Source organism: Schistocerca serialis, chromosome 3, assembly GCF_023864345.2.
Source record: "Schistocerca serialis cubense isolate TAMUIC-IGC-003099 chromosome 3, iqSchSeri2.2, whole genome shotgun sequence".
NCBI classification, from domain to species: Eukaryota; Metazoa; Arthropoda; class Insecta; order Orthoptera; family Acrididae; genus Schistocerca; species Schistocerca serialis.
Genome location: NC_064640.1, coordinates 770689552 through 770710413, shown reverse-complemented (window position 1 = coordinate 770710413; position 20862 = coordinate 770689552). Strand labels below are relative to the sequence as shown.

The 20862-nt window shown below is 44.0% G+C and overlaps 1 protein-coding gene across 1 annotated transcript in view; it reads left to right on the top strand.

Moving 5' to 3' along the window:
• Positions 1 to 20862, top strand: part of LOC126471217 (diacylglycerol kinase gamma-like) — a 446798-nt gene that overhangs the window by 288483 nt on the left and 137453 nt on the right. Inside the window, exon 4 of the mRNA XM_050099340.1 lies at positions 5001 to 5135. Coding sequence (XP_049955297.1) covers positions 5001 to 5135 — 135 coding nt within the window. The remainder of the gene's footprint in view (positions 1 to 5000; positions 5136 to 20862) is intronic.

Genomic DNA, 20862 nt, shown 5'->3' with positions numbered 1-20862 from the left:
TGTCCTCCGTCAATCCCACCTGGTAAAGATCCCACACCGCGCAGCAATATTCGAACAGAGGACTAACGAGTGTAGTGTAAGCTGTCTCTTTAGTGGACTTGTTGCATCTTCTAAGTGTGCTGCCAATGAAACGCAACCTTTGGCTCGCCTTCCCCACAATATTATCTATGTGGTCTTTCCAACTGAAGTTGTTCGTAATTTTAACACCTAGGTACTTAGTTGAATTGACAGCCTTGAGAATTGTACTATTTATCGAGTAATCGAATTCCAACGGATTTCTTTTGGAACTCATGTGGATTTTCGTTATTTATCGTCAACTGCCACCTGCCACACCATACAGCAATATTTTCTAAATCACTTTGCAACTGATACTGGTCTTCGGATGACCTTACTAGACGGTAAATTACAGCATCATCTGCGAACAACCTAAGAGAACTGCTCAGATTGTCACCCAGGTCATTTATATAGATCAGGAACAGCAGAGGTCCCAGGACGCTTCCCTGGGGAACACCTGATATCACTTCAGTTTTACACGATGATTTGCCGTCTATTACTACGAACTGCGACCTTCCTGACAGGAAATCACGAATCCAGTCGCACAGCTGAGACGATACCCGATAGGCCCGCAGCTTGATTAGAAGTCGCTTGTGAGGAACGGTGTCAAAAGCTTCCCGGAAATCTATAAATACGGAATCAACTTGAGATCCCCTGTCGATAGCGGCCATTACTTCGTGCGAATAAAGAGCTAGCTGCGTTGCACAAGAACGATGTTTCCTGAAACCATGCTGATTGCGTATCAATAGATCGTTCCCTTCGAGGTGATTCATAATGTTTGAATACAGTATATGCTCCAAAACCCTACTGCAAACCGACGTCAATGATATAGGTCCGTAGTTCGATGGATTACTCCTACTACCCTTCTTAAACACTGGTGCGACCTGCGCAATTTTCCAATCTGTAGGTACAGACCTATCGGTGAGCGAGCGGTGGTATATGATTGTTAAGTAGGGAGCTATCGTATCAGCGTAATCTGAAAGGAACCTAATCGGTATACAATCTGGACCTGAAGACTTGCCCGTATCAAGCGATTTGAGTTGCTTCGCAACCCCTAAGGTATCCCTAGGCGCGCAGTCCGGAACCGCGCGACTGCTACGGTCGCAGGTTCGCATCCTGCCTCGGGCTTGGATGTGTGTGATGTCCTTAGGTTAGTTAGGTTTAAGTAGTTCTAAGTTCTAGGGGACTGATGACCACAGTAGTTAAGTCCCATAGTGCTCAGAGCCATTTGAACCCTAAGGTATCTACTTTTAAGAAACTCATGGTAGCAACTGTTCGTGTTTCAAATTCTGGAATATTCCATTCGTCTTCCCTGGTGAAGGAATTTCGGAAAGCTGCGTTCAATAACTCCGCTTTAGCGGCACAGTCGTCGGTAACAGTACCATCGGCACTGTGCAGCGAAGGTATTGACTGCGTCTTTCCGCTTGTGTACTTTACATACGACCAGAAATTCTTCGGATTTTCTACCAAATTTCGAGACAATGTTTCGTTGTGGAACCTACTAAAGGCATCTCTCATTGAAGTCCGTGCCAAATTTCGCGCGTCTGTCAATTTTAGCCAATCTTCGGGATTTTGCGTTCTTCTGAACTTCGCATGCTTTTTCCGTTGCCTCTGCAACAGCATTCTTTTTGCTACGTGGGTTCTCAGAATTATTTTAACAATAAGACGGCGACTTTCTTGCAGCGTCTGCCGCTGAAATGGAATGATCAGTTCACTCATGCTCACATTGTGATGAAACAAATCGTACAGCTCTTCCAAGGTCCCGGACTGGCGAGCCTTACTAAGACTCGGTCTTTGAAGTGAGTTATCTTATGTTTTGTATTCCCAGTATCCTGTACTCTTCATGAAGCTGATGAATGACTTCATTTATATGATCAGACGATCTATGCGCAGATACGTGAAAATCAAAGCACTGGGATTCGTCTGAATAGCTGACAGTTGTCTTCAGTAAAATTATTGAGAAGAGAAGGATTCCAACTGGTGAGACATGTGGTACAACCACTCCAAATCGGAAGCAGAAAGGTAGCCCAGCTGAACGTAACAACGATCGTCCCATACACCTTGTACCACACGTTATCTCACCACCAATAAATGTGGATTCTTGAAGCGCTGTGGGACGACAGTCGCTGTCCTTGCTGCTCGACTCCTTATGGAAAAACATCGGGAAAAGTCAAGGTGTATACTTTCCCTGACCATGAAAAGCCCTTCGACCGAGTGCCACACGATTTCTTTGCCCTGCGAAGGCATAGAGTACCTGAATAATTAGTAGGATGAAAGAGACTGCTCTACCATGACCCGAGGAGCGGGACACGATCAGCCGCTGGACAGTCGGGTGATTATCCTGTTTCTGTGGGAGTACATCAGGGATGTGCTCTCTCTCCTTTCCTCTAATTCATAGTCGTGGATACAATCGCAAGAAAACTGCAGAAAACCGTAGCCAGGACATTACTGTATGTTGATGATGTGCTGTTGGCCTCTGAAGATAAGACTGACCTGCAATGTCAAGTCAAGCCTGGAACAACCGCCATACAAAAGTAGCTCTACGACTCAACATAAAGAAAACGCCGTATCTCACCACAGATCTAAATGACTCGGGTAGCATAACACTCGCTGGTGTCAACCTCCCAGCAATGAGGACTTTTAAGTATCTAGGTTTGAGAGTTCATACTGATGGAAGTTTCAGTGCATAAATCTCTGACCGCCTGAGCAGAACGTTGCTCATACGGCTTTCTGCGACTGGTGTACAATGAAACTGGAAGATTCCAAACAGGCACAAGTCGAAATTACACCGATCTTCAATTCGCCCAGCTGCAGTGTATGGTGCTGAACGCTGGCCATCAACAAAAGATATGGAACCACAACTTGTTGTCACGGAAAGGAAGATGTTCAGGTTTACATCTGGATTAAATCTGCAGGATTATCTACAGAGAGTGGACAGAATTATGGAAACGCCACAAAGTGAAACAGAACAGTTACAGAGCATGTCTGTATGCTCTGTAACCGTTAATTTTGACTTTGTAATGCTTATATGTTCGTTATCCTGAACTCGTTCTTATATTTTGCGAAATATAATTTTGATTATCTGAATGATCTGAAAATAGGCCCTGAACTGAAACTAGTCATCAAGTAACTAAAAGTGAAATTTGCAACTTTGACTATTTTTCCGCTGTATCAAATTACTTTCGTCCATTGTTTCATACTCCAGATTGTACAGCTTCCGCATCACGTTTGGCTGTTACATACATTTGCATTACTGATGTGTGGTTTTGGAATTCCATTTCTCACTACAGTTCCCAGCTTATGGATCTCCATTCGTGTTGTTTTGGTATTGACAGGGTTCGAGTGCGACATTTAGTCCGCTAGCGACGTTTGCAGCTGTCGTCTTATTTTTCGTCACAGTCCTCTTCAATGAGCGTCTGTCACGATCACTCAACACACACTTTCGTTCTCGTTGTGATATAGTCGATGATTTTTTTAGACTTTCCCTATATGCTGTATAAATCTTCGATAGTGTGCCTCTTGAAACACCAGACCCTACCGCTCCCTTAGTTGCGGTAGCACCCACCATACGAAAACATATATTTTTCCCACGTTCGAATTCAGTTAACTCCGACGTAATGCGCTCACTGAACACAGGACATAGCACACTGGAGGCACGCGGAGTCAGAGGAGTGTCAAGGGGGTACCTGTCTGCAAGCGCGTAGGACTCCATCACAGTTTGTCTCTATACAGGTACGTTTTTAATGTGCTCAAAAAAATGTGGGGTCACGAAAGAAGAGGGCTGCAAAAGCAAAAGCACCCTTTCTTGCTGTGGATCGCGTTCAAATTTCGTCGATTGGTTTTGAGCGGTCGCTAATGTTTCCACCCTGAACGTTAGAGCAAAAATTGCAGTCGTATTGCCCTCCAAAGGGATACGATCTCGTTCACTGAGGCTGCTGCCCTACGATATCTTTACGGAAGCGTCGAATCGTTCGGAAGGTCAGCAACGTCAAAGGTTGTCAAGATCGTCATGCTGTTGCTCATTACTCTGCGTAATGTCGTTTTCGACCGATAAATGTGAGGGAATCAACCCCACGAGGGAAGGGGTGGTTTCACTGACGCCTTTGTGTGTGAAATCTGATGGGACTTAACTGCTTAGGTCATCAGTTGCTAAGCTTACACACTACTTAACCTAAATTATCCTAAGGACAAACACACGCACCCAAGCCCGAGGGAGGACTCGAACCTCCGCCGGGACCAGCCGCACAGTCCATGACTGCAGCGCCTGAGACCGCTCGGCTAATCCCCACTGACGCCTTTTCAACGTGTGGAAGCTCTTACACATGTTGCAAAGGATGTTTCGACTACGTTGCACAAGTTTCGCTGGGAAGTTCCTACACATCCTCCATACAGTCCCCTGTCTCTCCACATACGATTTCGATATTTTTGGAGCCCTAAAGAAAGATATTCGTGGCCGTCGATTTGTTTCGGACGAAGAGGTGCATACCTGGGCACAATAACTATTTCGTAGGCAACGGCAAACAAATCAAATGGTTCAAATGGCTCTAAGCACTATGGGACTTAACATCTGAGGTTATCAGTCCCCTAGACTTAGAGTTACTTAAACCTAACTAACCTAAGAACATCACACACATCCATGCCCGAGGCAGGATTCGAACCTGCGACCGTAGCACAGCGTGGTTCCGGACTCAAGCTCCCAGAACTGCTCGGTCACAGCGGACGGCAACCGCAGAATTTTTTTCATGAAGGCATTGACTTCTTGATGGCACACTGAAATAAACGTATTAGTACTTACGGCGATTATTTTTTAAATAATAAACAGTTTATTTACTTTTCTCTGTCTATCTCGTTTTCATCTGACTAGCACTTACAAATCCGATGCTTCAGTTGAGACATGTTGTTCTATCACGGAGGTTTCCCACATGTGTTAATTTTTCTTGTTACAGGATATCGACTTCGAGGGCTTCAGGCTGTTTATGGACACATACCTGGAAGCAGAAACCCCCGAGGAGCTGTGCAAACATCTCTTCCTGTCTTTCGTCAAGACACCACATGCCAAAGAGCCAGGTGGGAGTGATGAGGTAAGTGGATATACATCATCACAGTTGTGGGAGACATCTCAGTCAGACTGAACGCTGACGTAAAACAGAAGAGACCTGGATTTACGACCAAGTCAAATTGTCTTGAAGTGATAGTCACATCATAGTAATATGTCCGCTGAGTAGGCACAAAAAATTCATATTCTTCCCAAGGGATTCAAAACAAAGTCTTCCGCTGAGTCTGGGTACGGGGGTAAGTCAAAAATTACTCGGAATGTACTAGTAACTATACTTTTTATTGCAGTACAAATAGGACAACACTTTAACATCATTTTTCAATACAGTTCATGTTGACGGACGTTGTCGTGCAGCAACGCAACACCCGTCGACAGTAGTCCTCGACGTTTGCTTCGAATTGCAGGCTTCATCCTGTCAGTAACCATCTCACTGTAACGCGCACTGTTTATTGTTGGACCATTCTCCTTATAATATTCCAGTACTGGGCCTTGTATGTCCCAGAAAACGGTAAGCATCAGTTTTCCTGCAGATAGTTGGGCATTGAACTTTTTTCTGCTGTGTGATTGTGGATGTTTCTATTCCATACTATGCCGTTTTCTCTCCGGCTCGTAATGGTGCATCCATGTTCCGTCACCAAAGGTGATTCTGTTACCATAGCGATCCAAATGTTTTCGGCAAATGTTCAAATGACTCTGAGCACTATGGGACTTAACATCTATGGTCATCAGTCCCCTAGAACTTACAACTACTTAAACCTAACTAACCTAAGGACATCACACAACACCCAGTCATCACGAGGTAGAGAAAAATCCTTGACCCCGTCGGGAATCGAACCCGGGAACCCGGGCGTGGGAAGCGAGAATGCTACCGCACGACCACGATCGGCAGATGTCCAAGCGCGTTTGTTGGTGCAACACTGTGAGTTGTTTGGGGACCCATCTTGCACATACTTTATGACAGCCGACTCTGTTTTGGATGATTAGAGATGGCTAATCTGCAGACGATGTGGCATTTCATCAGTAGTCACTCGTCTGTCTACCAGAACCAAGTTACGTGCACACTCAATGTCGTCATCCAGCTCCTTCCTCACGCGTAACACTTGTTCGACCATTTTTGAATTTTGCAATCCATTCATCAAAACTCCGTTGCGGCAAGATACTGTTCCCTTATTGTGCTGAAAGTCTTAGAAGGAACGCGCTCCACGATACACCTTCCGACCACAAAAACAGGATCACCGCTCGCTATTCCTCTTTGGTGTGAACTTCTAATTGAGCGGTAATGCTCTGTCTCCGACAAAAGAAAGAGAAATGGAGCAATTAGGATCAAAATTTCGTTACAGGACCACAATTTAACCTCGTGTGAAACACCCGATGGCCAGTTTCTGATTGGGCTGATCCAGCTACACGTCACAAAAACCAAATTATAAATATTTTCCGAAGCTTCAAAAATCACCCGGTTGCTCTTAGGAAGGGCAAAAAGTACACAGAACGGCACCTTGAGGATCGAAAAGTTTCCACGTCGCGGACAAGACTGTTGACGACTCCTGTGCTGTGTAATGCCCTGTGGCGTTTATGGCACATCGCTGCCCGTTTTTACTATATTTTACTACTATGTTTTAACGCACAGTATAAGAAGGTTATGCTACTGGAGGCTAGCGAGTAGGAAGGATCACAAAGCAGACTCCTTGAAAGACGCCGCAGATGGTCACATAGAGTGAGAACGGCCGGGCGAGCAAGAGCCGTATTTTAATGGAGCAGACAGTGATTATTTACCTACCACGCTGGGCACCAAGAAGCGAATCGGTTATTATTTATCTTTAATGTTTAAATATTGATGTACAACTCCATCCGCGCTGATGCTGCTACTTGCACTGAGAACTCGTTAATAATAATTTCAATATCACTCAATTAATTAGGAAATGATAATCATAAATTTTAATAATTATCAGTGCTATTTAGTGGAAATGATGGACCAATCACAAGTGAGCCCTGAGAGGGCCAGTCTTTGATTGGTTTCCGAAGAGGTAATACATGAATCCGTGTATGACATCCGATCTCATGCAAAGACGGAACTGTTCGTTGAGAATTTACCTCTGAAGACATGCTTGTGCGATGTTGTGTCAATTCAAAGCAGTCTACGAACGGTTTTCGAGGTGGCAACACGCGAACTAGTGCGTGAAATGCAGCTCCGCATAAAGACGGAGTTAACTGTTAAAGTTGCCTCAGAAAACATAACTGTGCGATCTCATGTTGATTCTAAGATCGTGTAAAACAGTTCTGCGATTTTCGCGGTCAGACCAATGGTTATTGACCTGGAATCTTGTAACGAATATTAACGATAGAATGTCTCTTGAAATCGTTTTAATAATCTTGCGATTAATGAATTAAAACAAAATTGTTTGGCACCCTAACATTTTACGATTATTATTATGATTAGCATCTAAACCTACCCACTTACGTATTTCATTATTACGCACTGTTTATGGGACAAGCGTTGGTTCGCGACTCACGGAGAAGAAACCAAGCTGGACAACGGCTACGGGATATTTTTAGAAGACGGGAGGTAAGCAGGTTGCCTCCAGTTGTGCTAGGGAATGTGATCGCAGACATTTGTTGCTAAAATCCACAGTGCTTGTTAATCGCGGGATATCTTTAAGCTGGGATGTTCCATTTACTGTAACCCACTGTGTCAAATCCGTGTTTACTCTGAGACTACACTATATCAGTAACCCTAATAATCGCTACAGCCCCGACACATAATGTTTTGCACGATTCCTGCCCCCCCCCCCCTTTCCCCGGAGAGATGACGTTCTGGCTAATGATGAGGGTAACCTGAGTGAGTAGGCTCAAGTCGTAGTATGAAACATACCTTCGAAACATCACATAAGCACCGCAGGCCACCCACTGGGGAGGGGGAGGAGGGGGTTAAGTGCCTCACTGGGCCGTCTGTGCATTCGACGGCCTGCAACATTTCAAAACTGGCCAAACTGTGGTTCTCCAGGCCCCACTGTACGCCTACGCCTACTATCAGTTAGGCGTCACTAGATGTGAAGATGGAGGGGGGTGTGGACACCGCACCGCTATCCTGGTCGTTGTCCGTTTTCGTGACCGAAGACGCTACTTCTCAGTCATGTAGCTCCTCCTACCTATGTCCGATCATCGTAAAGAAAACTGATTCAATAAAAAATCAACCAAATATAGCGGGAGGTAAGTTACAAACTTCCCACAGAAACCATGAATAAACATAAAATTATTACTTCGGGTATGTGGATGTGGCAAGATAAGCCGAGGTCTTCCACTAAACCTGTTTTCTCATATATGCTATTACAGTGTACCAATTGGGAGGAACTCAGGTTGTGCTGTTTGCTGGATCACGTGTGACTACGAATGCATGAGTCAGTCTTGCACAGGTAGCCTAGTGTTTCAAACGACTGCTCATGAGAAATAGAAAACACGGGCCCGTATCCCGATCTGGGGCAAATGTTCATTAGACGTGACATATTGTTAATACTGCCGCTGCCTGATGGGGTGTGGTAGAGGATATTTCTGGAAACACCACCATTTCCACCCTTTCCTCTTCAGTGGACTTTGGGAAGAACAACTATTTGTAAGGCTCTATAAGAGCGCGAATTCCTCTGACGTTGTCGAAGTTATTTGGTGAGACGTCTGTGGATGGAAAACCTGAGTGTACGTGATAGTACTGAAGTGAATACTGCGAGTAGCGAAGATTCACGGACGCTGGAATTAACTCGTATATAGTGGCTCAAAATGGCCCTGTGCACTATGGGACTCAACTGCTGAGGTCATTAGTCCCCTAGAACTTAGAACTAGTTAAACCTAACTAACCTAAGGACATCACAAACATCCATGCCCGAGGCAGGATTCGAACCTGCGACCGTAGCGGTCTTGCGGTTCCAGACTGCAGCGCCTTTAACCGCACGGCCACTTCGACCGGCCGTATATTGTGGAACAGAAGCAGTGGATACGTGGGCACGAACGTGACAGCTATGACAGAAGTAGCAGAATAGGAGTACTTGTAGGTGACTTATGGGCGAGTCTCCCAGCAAGAGCAGGCTGACGCACGGTGGGTTCGCGAGACTTTGGGGATGATATGGGTTTCCTAGAACTTCAGCTCTAGAGAGTCAGCATGTCGTCCCCAGCTGTTGGGTACTCACTCGCATAAAGGTAAGTGATGTTGGCATGAGATACAAAATTCTGCAACAGAGCTTCCTGAGAAGTATAACCTCCTTAAACCTGAGATGTCCTAGTGGATAAGATCAGGAACTGCCTGTTTCCCTTGTGATGACTGGGTGTTGTGTGATGTCCTTAGGTTAGTTAGGTTTAAGTAGTTCTAAGTTCTCGGGGACTGATGACCATAGATGTTAAGTCCCATACTGCTCAGAGCCATTTGAACCATTTTTTTTGCCTGTTTCCTGCAATGGTAGTGCAGATGATCAAAATATGTAATACCTTGCGTTAACAGTTTTGGGTGGATTTTCCCTTTTTATTTTATATTTAATTTCACCAGTTATCGTGAATGCTCAACTGCATTACAAACCAGGAACCGAAATTTTCATCATAGTTGTATGCAACTTTCTGTAGTTATGTGGAAATACGAGCCCCATTTGATTCTAGGTGGCGGGTGTCGAGACTGTAAGTGACAATAAATAGGTACAAAGTTTTAGCGTGATTTCTCCTAGTAGTGATTAAGTGTTTATCCGGTATTGTAACATTATCCTGATAAGGGGGCAGAACAAAACATAGAACTGCAATCTGATCCAGAATAAACGCGTTCAATAAGAGAAACGAAAGGGAAATTTAATAGATGATCGCCGGGGTGGCTGCAGAGCCTGACACGTACACGCGTGGCTAGCAGGCTGTGTCCCGTGACCTTTGGAGAGCGCTGCCTCGGACCTGTGACCTTCGGGCTGTGCTAATGATCGATGGATGTGCTTGCGGACTGCAGCCATTTCCTCCGTGCATACGCTTAACTGATTGCACTCAGGAATTTTGCTTTTCGCTTCTCGACACTCGTTTTATCTAAGGTCAGCGAATAATCAACTTGACTTCTTTCACTACCTTTCACCCTAATCATTGAAGCCACTTTAGCTATTTCGTGATAACGGTTCAACATGCTGTTGTCGTCTTAAATCTGATGGCTGGTTTGATGTAGCTCTCCACGTTAGTCAATCCTGTACACGACTCTTCATCTTTATCTCTCCAAAATTACTGAAACCTTACTCTATTTGAACCCGCTTACTGCATTCAAAAGATGGTCTCCTTCAAAATTTTAATTTCAAACCCCCCTCTCTCTCTCTCTCTTCCGCCAACCCTATACACTCCCCACCATTAACAAACTGACTATTTTTTGATATCTCAGGATATGTTCTAAGAACCGAATCTTTCTTTTAGTCAAGTTGTGCCATAAGATTCTTTCCTGCTCAATTTAAGTACCTTCTCATTAGTTATTCGATCTACTCATCCAACTTTCAGTATTCGTCTTCAGCATTACATTTCAAAACCTTCTCTTGTTGTCTGAATTATCGTCCACGTTTCACTTTCATAAATTCTACACAAATATCGTCAGAAATGATTTACAAACATTTAGATTTATTCGATTTTAGCCAGTTTATTTTTTCAGGTAAGCTATTCTTGCTATTGCCGGTCAGCATTTTATGCCCTCTATAGTTCGGTCACCATCAGTTATTTTCTTGCCCAAGTAGCAAAACTCTTCCATTACTTTTAGTTTCTTACTTCTTAGGCTCGGCCGCAGTGGCCGAGCGGTTCTAGGCGCTACAGTCTGGAACCGCGCGACCGCTACGGTCGCAGGTTCGAATCCTGTCTCGGGCTTGGATGTGTGTGATGTCCTTAGGTTAGTTCGGTTTAAGTAGTTCTAAGTTGTAGGGGACTGATGACCTCAGAAGTTAAGTCCCATAGTGCTCAGAGCCATTTGAACCATTTACTTCTTAATCTAATTCCTTCAACATTGCCTGATTTAATTCACCTGCATTCCGTTACCTTGGTTTTATAAGGGGGCGATCAAAATCGATAGGCCAGTCAGGCAAAACCGCCGGGAGCATTTAGGCAATCATCTCATCAACTCACTAGGTTGAAGATACTCTTTTGATAAAACATCGTGTGCTGCTACTTGAAGACGTCCGTTAGTGCGTGCTGTACATCATCATTGGACAGGAATTGTCTATCATCCAAGGCCTTTTTTAAGTGACCGAAGGTGTGATTATCGCATTGAGAGAGATCAGGACTAGAGAGCAGGTGCTAGAGTGTCTTCCACTTGAGTTGGCGTAACTTCTACGTCACACAGATTTGTGGTATGGGGACGTGCGTTATGATGAAGTAGTAGCACACCTGGTCGCAGTTTTCCCACTTTTCGGCAGACTCGTTGTCCCATACACATTCTACATTCTTCGATGGATGTCTGCTGGTGTTTGTCCTTAGGCAGCCAAGGTCCGAATTATCAGCAAATCGGTCCTGTCTGGACGCATTTAGTAATAAGGTCGCGACAGTTCACGTTTCAACGTTTACCACCCGCACGTCGCAGAGGTACGAATGCCACACTAATCTCTTCCTACATGTCGGTGCTTATATACCCACATACGAATCGCGCTCGTTGCATATACCCTGCAGCAACACCCTCAAAAGGAAACTTTTTGATTGCCGCTTTTACTGTTATTGGTGTTCATCTTATAACCTCTTGTCAAGAGTCTGTCCATTCCATTCAGCTGCCCTTCCAAGTCCTTTGCAGTATCTGACAGAATTACAATGCCTTCGGCAAACATCAAAATTCATATTTCTTCTCCTTGAACCTTAGTCCCTTTCCCTAATTTCACCTTCTTTTTCTTCACAGCTTGGTTCATACACAGATTAAATAACACCAGAGATAAGCTGCAACCCTGTCTCATTCCGTTTTCAACTACTGCTCGCCTTTCATGGGCTTCTACTCTTATAACTGAGGTCTTGTTTCTGTACCTTCTTCATTTTCATAGCTTTATCCCTTATATGTGCGGGGTCCGCACGTTTATCTGGATTTGGCAATGTTAGTGGTAGAGGGTGGCCTAATTCCAGATGGGTTTGTGTAAAAAGGCGTGTTTGCGACTCGGGAGATTTTCAGTTATCGTCTGTAATTGTTCTTTTATGCTGCCGAAGGAACTGTATGCATCAGTACTTCACATTTTTGTAGCAGTTGAATACAATAAAATTAATGTTGATGTATGGGAAACCATGTATTTACGTGCCTATAGTTAATAAAAACTTGGAAGGAAAGTTATAGATAACATTTAAGATTAATTCATCGTGGAATATTTAATTATCTTATGATTCTTTCAGTCGGCGAATCAACGATCACCACGCAATCCATTGGGAGCGATGATACAAGAGCGTCGCGCAGTGATAGAATTAAGAGCTGTACATTTCCTTTGTTAGATTTACGTATTAAAAACTCATAGTTCACAGTGAACACAGAGAAAACAGTTTAAAATATTGAGTAATCTCTGTGAAAGACGTAAAGACGCCGCATACTCGTAAGTGAGAGCGCTACTAGCACCTAACAGTGTTTGAAAGAATCCTCATTGTGGGTCTCCACTTCTATTTCTGGTAGAATCGTGCAATATCCAAATTTGTGGGCATTCAGTTTTGAAAGTGGTCCGATGTTGGACTGCACAGGAACGTGACGGGGCATATACCCGTATTCAACGTTCCGGTCGACGTAGGTAACCGACTCCCTACAACATTGTGTCTTCGCACCCCATTGGTCGGAGACTAGCAGTAGCCGCATCAGGGAATTACCGTCCCATTCGTAAGCTCCCGCTGACATCACGACACAAACGGCTGTGTCTGGAGTGGTGCTGTGACCAGGAAGTATGGATTGTTGATGAACGCCGCAGCATTGTGTTCAACGATGAATCACTGTTCTGGACTGCCCTAGATGAACATCGTCGGCGAGTATGGCGGTGAACTGGTGAGAGATCCCATTCTTCCAATGATCTGTAGTCCGCCCCCGGTAGCTGAGTGGTCAGCGTGACAGAATGTCAGTCCTAAGGGCCCGGGTTCGATTCCCGGCTGGGTCGGAGATTTTCTCCGCTCAGGGACTGGGTGTTGTGTCGGCCTAATCATTATCATTTCATCCCCACCGACGCGCAAGTCGCCGAAGTGGCGTTAAATCGAAAGACTTAGAACAGGCGAACGGTCTACCCGACGGGAGGCCCTAGCCACACGACATTAATGATCTGTAGAGGCACAGCGGTTCTACCTCTGACGGTATGGTATGAAGAGCCAGTGAGTAAGACTTCCTATCACGGCTGGTAGTGATTAACAGAACTCTGATGGCACAACAGTATATCATGGAGATGCATAACTCTCATAGCATGCATCTAGGACAGAGGGAGGGCAACATCATACTGATAAATGCGCTCATAAGGCCATGTGCTGTAAATTTCACTCGAATTTGTAAACACTGACATAACATCACATATCCTCACAGCACTCTAAATTTCATTTAGTTTCCCCCTCCCCTTCTGGGTGCTTCACATTTTTATCAGGCACTGTATGTAAAATATTTATTTAAAGGCCGGCCGGTGTGGCCGTGTGGTTCTAAGCGCGTCAGTTTGGAACCGCGTGACCGCTACGGTCGCAGGTTCGAATCCTGCCTCGGGCATGGATGTGTGTGATGTCCTTAGGTTAGTTAGGTTTAAGTAGTTCTAAGTTCTAGGGGACTGATGACCTCAGTAGTTAAGTCCCATAGTGCTCAGAGCCATTTGAACCATTTGAACCATTTATTTAAACTCCTACCGTACCTTGCGTTCAGAAATAGTTCGAATGGCTCTAAGCACTATGGGACTTAACCTCTGAGGTCATCAGTCCCCTAGACTTAGACTTAACTAACCTAAGGACATCATACACATGCCCGAGGCAGGATTCGAACCGGCGACCGTAGCAGCAGCGCCGTTCCGGACTGAAGCGCCTAGAACCGCTCGGCCACAGCAGCCGGCTACCTTGAGTTCATTAAATAATCGACTTGCTCAAGTAATTATGTTTACAATAAATTTTGTTACAATATTTGTTTTAGGGTTATGCTCCATAGACAGTGGGCGCACTGGAACAGTGGTAGTGCTGACGTAGTAATCCCAGTATGTACCACAAGTAATTGAGGGAAACTTTGAAGCTATGTCTCCTGGAGCTGGGAAAAAAATGTGAGGGATTTAACATCCATATCGTAGAGGAGGGAGTTGCATGTCATCGACCGTTCTTGTATCGTATTCATGACACCAGTCTTGAAGGGTAAAGGGTAACAGCTCAAATGAAGTCTGGATATTCTGATTCACTTTTGATAGCTCCTCAAAATAGATTATGCAAGTTACGACCGACCTTTGAACAAAACAACGAATGATTTCATCTGATGGTATTGTCCAGATAAGACTACATCTCTAATGACGCATGTCAGCAGAATCTTAATATTCGTGAGAGGGAACCTAGCTGGTCCTAAATGCGGGTTCCGATTTTGTGCTGCTTTTATCTATCTACATATATATTTTGCGTTTCGCTGCCACTTCTTCCTTTTCCTCTTCCAGTAGCGAAAGTTGTTTGGGAAGGATGATTGATGGTAAGCCTCCCTGTGAGGAGTTTCATAGCCTTTTCGCGAGGTATACGTATGAGAAGCAATCTACATCTACATCTACTTAAATCACATTTAAGTGCCTGACAGAGGGTTCAGCGAACAACCTTCACAATTCTCTATTATTCCAATCTCGTGTAGCACGCGGAAAGAATGAACACATATATCTTTCCGTACGAGTTCTGATTTCCCTTATTTTATCGTGGTGATCGTTCCTTCCTACGTAGGTCGGTGTCAACAAAATATTTTCGCATTCGGAGGAGAAAGTTGGTGATTGGAATTCCGTGAGAAGATTCCGTTGCAACGAAAAACGAGTTTCTTTTAATGATTTCCAGCCCAAAACCTGCATTATTTCTGTGACACTCTCCCCCATATTTCGCGGTAATACAAAACGTGCTGCTCTTCTTTGAACTTCTTCGGTGTACTCCGTCAGTCCTGTCTGGTAAGGATCCCACACGGCGCAGCAGTATTCTAAAAGAGGACGGACAAGCGTAGTGTAGGCAGTCTCCTTAGTAGATCTGTTACATTTTCTAAGTGTCCTGCCAATAAAACGCATTCTTTGGTCAGCCTTCCCCACAACACTTTCTATGTGTTCCTTCCAATTTAAGATTTTCATAATTGTAATACCTAGCTATTTAGTTGAATTTACGACTTTTAGACTACACTGATTTATCGTGTAACCGAAGTTTAAAGAATTCCTATTAAGACTCATGTGGATGACCTCACACTTTTCGTTATTTAGGGTCAACTGCCAATTTTCGCATCAATATATCGGTTGACACTTCTAAGAACTTATACTCTCGTAATTTTAATAGTAAACCACATCGTGATACACCGCGCATCTCTTGTGGCCTCTGCTTATGAAGTTCTATGATCATCTTGGTGACGCATTTTTGCTTAATAAACGAATATGTGAGTAGACGTGCTGCTCTCCTTTCGATTTTCTCTATTTTTTCTATCTGTCCTTTCCGGTACAGAATGACGAGCAATAATGAAGCGTCCGCCGAAAAGGTTTTTGTGGGTGACCTTCCCTTCCTCAAGATTCTTTCAGTACGTTTCACTCTGGTATCTTCCTTTCCCAAGATTAGTTTTATGTGGTCGTTCCTGTTTTAATATTTCCATACTGACTTTTTGTGTGGGAATATTTGAAAGTTTTGGTATATTCCAGCTCTGTTGATATTTTGATGAACTGTAGCGTTTTGTAGGTGATTGTCAGTGTATTAGAAACACGCCAGGTATTTTTGAGCGTCTGCGGACATCGATGAGGAGACATGATAAATCTTTCCTGCAGATGATCGATAGCCACTTCAAACACTTGTCATAATATGTTTATCTTCAACAGCGCATATCTGCGTTTGGATTCCCGGGGACACTGTTATAAGGTGTTCAGGTACTCAATCGTAATACGTCGTATCGGATAAACCAATGATTTCCGCACCTATGTTGATTACAATTATTTGCTTGTTTTATTGCCCTCTACTCGCCCATGTAGTAGCCAAACGGAATGCATATGTAATGAATAGTAATGGCTATATAACACTCTCTGGGGTAAGCCGGAAGTTACTTTCACGTCTGAAGATTTCTCTCTGTTAACGACTTGACGTGTCCTATTTGCTAGAAATTCTTCAATCCAATGACAAAACTGATCCGATATTCCGTACTTTCCTGTTTTGTTCATTACGTGACATTACGGAAATACATCTAAGGCCATCCGGAAGTTAACGAACACGTCTTCTACGTGGGCACCGGTATCTTCTGCCTTCTGAGTCTCGTTGACGCACAGGGCGAGCTCCACATCTCCCTCTACAGATAATGGAGTAAGCGCACACAAAGCAGAGGTTATCTCCCACGTCTTGCGTGCACCGCTGAGAGGAGCAAACCGCCGCTTTATATTATGCTCAAAAAAACAGTTCTCCAAGAAGAATTTTCCATCCACGGCAACGACATGATTTATGTTTGCACTCAAGTACACAGCTTAACACAACATGACGCCAGACATTGTGCCCTGTTCTTCGGTGGGGAAAGACGACGTGCCTCGTACTTTTCTGTCCAATCGCTCGTTCAGAGCTCATACCATACGCGATAACGACCGCAAGTAACGTCATCCTATTGAAACTTATATCCCGATCAGCTGATGGGTGCAGGCAGTTTATTGAACAAATGTTAGTTTTTTATTGTATTATTTTTAGTACAGATTTGTTCTTACAATACTGAAGCCTTTTGTAACGTTTGGTTGCTCAAAAAGTAGGTTAAAGGAAGTATTATTTCATTGCACAGGCAAGGTTGTTTCGAAATTCTAAAAATTTTACCAAGATTTTCCCGAGATCAAGTCCTTGATTTAGAGGCTGAAGCACAGCGGTAGTACCATTACTGAATAGGTTCGAGTGGTCTTCTACCTGAGTGAGTGTGCTCACTTGTGTATAGATACTACGAATTTAACGGTATCTGTCTCAAAAACTTATGTGGAAAATCATGAAATATTAATTACATGGTTTTCCTTCTATGCTCATTACAGATACTTCGAAACCGCTTTTTACATAATCTAAGGAGTGGTAACAGTTTCATCACTGATCGAGTATGAATAAATGTTCGTACCCTTACCTTAAAAAGGAGTAATTTTAAGGCAAACGACCACACAAAGCCTGAATGTTTCCTCACTTAAGGCTTATGGTACCCCAGGAAACTGAAGGCGTATGGAGTGCCCTTTTTTTACATTTTCTTCAAAGAATAAAACGAGCAATTACACCCTCATAGAAATGCGGGAGAAGTGTCATCTGCATCGGAAAATAAAAGCATTTATTAGTACATTTATCGGTAGGACGCGATAAAATCTGCTACCATTTCTGGTAACAGCAAAGAGTACATTTAATATTTTTTCCTGCAGTCTTGTGGAAGGGGTAAACTAAATGACGCACATTATAGCGGAATGGGGAATTAACATAAGACAATGCAATTCTAGAGCTTGTACACAACAGATATAAACAGAAAGAATTTATAAATACAAAGTTTCAGTCTTTGTTTGTTAGGCTTTTAGCTAGTGGGAAAATTACAATAATATCAGTAACTTCACAGATATTACGCAGTTGCTAAAATCGGCATTTGCTTTCGGTTGCTAATGATAAAAATTGGAAGTGTCACATCCACTTCGCACAGTGTGTGATGATAGTGACTACGCTTTATTTTCGGGAGGACGACGGTTCAATCCCGCGTCCGGCCATCCTGATTTGGTTCAAATGGCTCTGAGCACTATGGGACTCAACTGCTGTGGTCATAAGTCCCCTAGAACTTAGAACTACTTAAACCTAACTAACCTAAGGACATCACACAGATCCATGCCCGAGGCAGGATTCTAACCTGCGACCGCAGCGGTCGTGCGGTTCCAGACTGTAGCGCCTTTAACCGCTCGGCCACTCCGGCCGGCTCCTGATTTGGGTTTTCCGTGATTTCCCTAAATCGCTTCAGGCAAATGCCGGGATGGTTCCTTTCAAAGGGCACGGCCGACTTCCTTCCCGTCCTTCCCTAATCCGATGAGACCGATGACCTCGCTGTGTGGTCTCCTTCCCCAAAACAACCAACCAACCAACTACGCTTTATTCCACCCGTCATATTACTTAAATGTTGCTTTAAAACTTCAATACGACATAGCTGGGTGCGTAAGCAGTCTATATATACATCTGTAATATAAGTATTAGACAGCATAAACGTGAGTTTTAATAGCTTCTTCCATGCACATTTGTGGTTATAGCTTATTAATTCCTAACGATAGTAACTGGAGGAGGATTGTAAGCTGACACTGTGTCAATATGTTAAACTGTTTAAAGAGGGGAGCACGATCCATTTCTTCATGACCTGGGATGTGTTCGGGTACATTTGACCAGTTGTTAGACAAAGTTGTGGCCTAAGAAAGCCATTCCGTTTTCCATAGCTTCGGAAGCATCATATTCAGTCCTACTTCAAATTCATTAATAAGGGTTAATAACGTAGATTCAGGTGAACAGGAAGGGGTATATTACAATCGTAGGACCGGGAAGAGCCCAAATCAGACTCGACAGATGAAATACATTGTCACCAAAGATTTATATGTGCACTAGCCTTTACCCTGTGGCATTGCCTGTCTATCTTGAACACATCTCCCCATCCCCCTCTGTGTCCACATCTTTCTCCCTCTGTCTCTTCAACTTATCCTCCCACCTCTATGTATCTCCTCCTCCCCACTTTCTTTATCTATTCATCTCCTTCTCCCCCTCTCTTTGTCCATTTCCTCCACCCCGTCTCTCTGACCATATCTTCCTCCCCCTCCATCTGAACATATCCTCCTCTTTCTCTCTCTTTCCATCTCCATCTGCCCGCTATCCTTCTACACCCTCCACCTGCTTCATGCATCTCCTCTTCTCACCTCTCTTTGTGTCTACTAGGTTACAGCCGGCGTAGGTATGGCCAGAGCTGTCCTAGCTGTTGGTACACGCTGCTGGTATGCCTCTGCTGGCCTGCTTATAACACCGATTCGGCAGAGCACTACACGTAGTCACGTTAGTTCCAATTGGTGTATCACTGTCACATGGCTTTTCACAATGTAGTGCTGCATTTATGCAGAAAGTCTGTTGGTGTTTTCAATCACTGGCAATGTTTTGATCTGAGGTCTTGAAAGGAGGTCGGCAGCCCACCTTACTTGTCTGTTGTGCAGGCCCTCTAACTGATAAGGGGCCGCTACAACACCCTCCTCTACCTATCTCAAAATGTCCCCAGACATCCCCATAGTCACCTGTAACACAGTTCAATAAAGCAGGCTGATATTACTCCCACAACAAACCTGTCATGCACTGCAGGCTATTTGTCAGGCTGCTACTGCTCCCACACATGACTGTTGTGCAGAGTAGCCTATACACCAGCGGCTGGGAGGAACACATTTTAGCTTTATCTACGCTCCTATTGGAGTTAGGAGGTTATAAACCCCACAGTGCTGATGCAAGGACTGCTGTTACTGTGCCACATTTGGTTGAAATCGATCCACTGGTTTGGCAGGAAATCCAAGACATACACACATACATTCTCTCTCTCTCTCATATATATATATATATATATATATATATATATATATATATATATATATGGTGTGGTGAATGGCAGCATTACTCTAAAGGTATAAAATAAAGCAGATTAGTGGGCAAGACAATACTATAATGTTCGAATACAGTATTCTGCTTGACACAACCACTTTGAGTAAATATATAGGCATAACGATGGAAAATATCATGAAATGGAACGCGCACTCAAGGTAAGTTTTCGGGAAGGTGAACAATCGACCTCGGTTTTTGGGAGAGTGTTGGGAGAAAGTGCTGCTCTTTTATAAAGTATACCGTATACAGAATATTTGTATGACCATGTCTTGAGTACTGCCAGAGTGTTTGGGATCCTCACAACGTCAGATTAAAGGAAGACATTAAAGCAATACTGAAGCGTGCTGCTAGATTTGTCACCGATATATTTGATCAAACACGCGAGTGTTATGGAAATGCCACTGTACCCATATGGGAATCCCTGGAGAGGAGAAGACGTTCCCTTCGCGAAACGCTATTGAGAAAGCTTAGAGAATTGGCAGTTGCGACAGGACGCAGAACGTCTCTACTGCCACCAACACATGTCTCACGTGAGCACCGTTAGATACGATAAGAGAAACTAGATGATGTGGTTTGTGGGGTGCTCAACGGCGTGGTTATCAGCACCCGGATAAATTCAAAATCTTTGCGCTTTCCAGTTCAGCCACTTTCCTGAATGATGATGAAATGACAAAAACACAAACACCCAGTCCGCAGGCGTAGAAAGTCCCCGACCCGATCGGGGCAGCAGCTCTAGCCACTAGACCACGAGCTGCGGCCAAGAGAAACTAAGGGTCGTATGGAAGCATCTCTTCTTCTTCTCGTTCTTCTTCTTCTTCTTCTTCTCCTCCTCCTTCCGTTAAGTCCTCTGTAGGAATTACGGCTGCCCTTTCGTGGACTGCATTTTTCTCTTCTCCTGCCTGCACCTCTTCATCCTCTCTCCTCTTCTCTCCCGCTTTTCTTCCCAGATTTTTGGTATTCTCTTCTGTTTTCTGCTCCACTGACGACTATTTACTTTTTTACTGTAT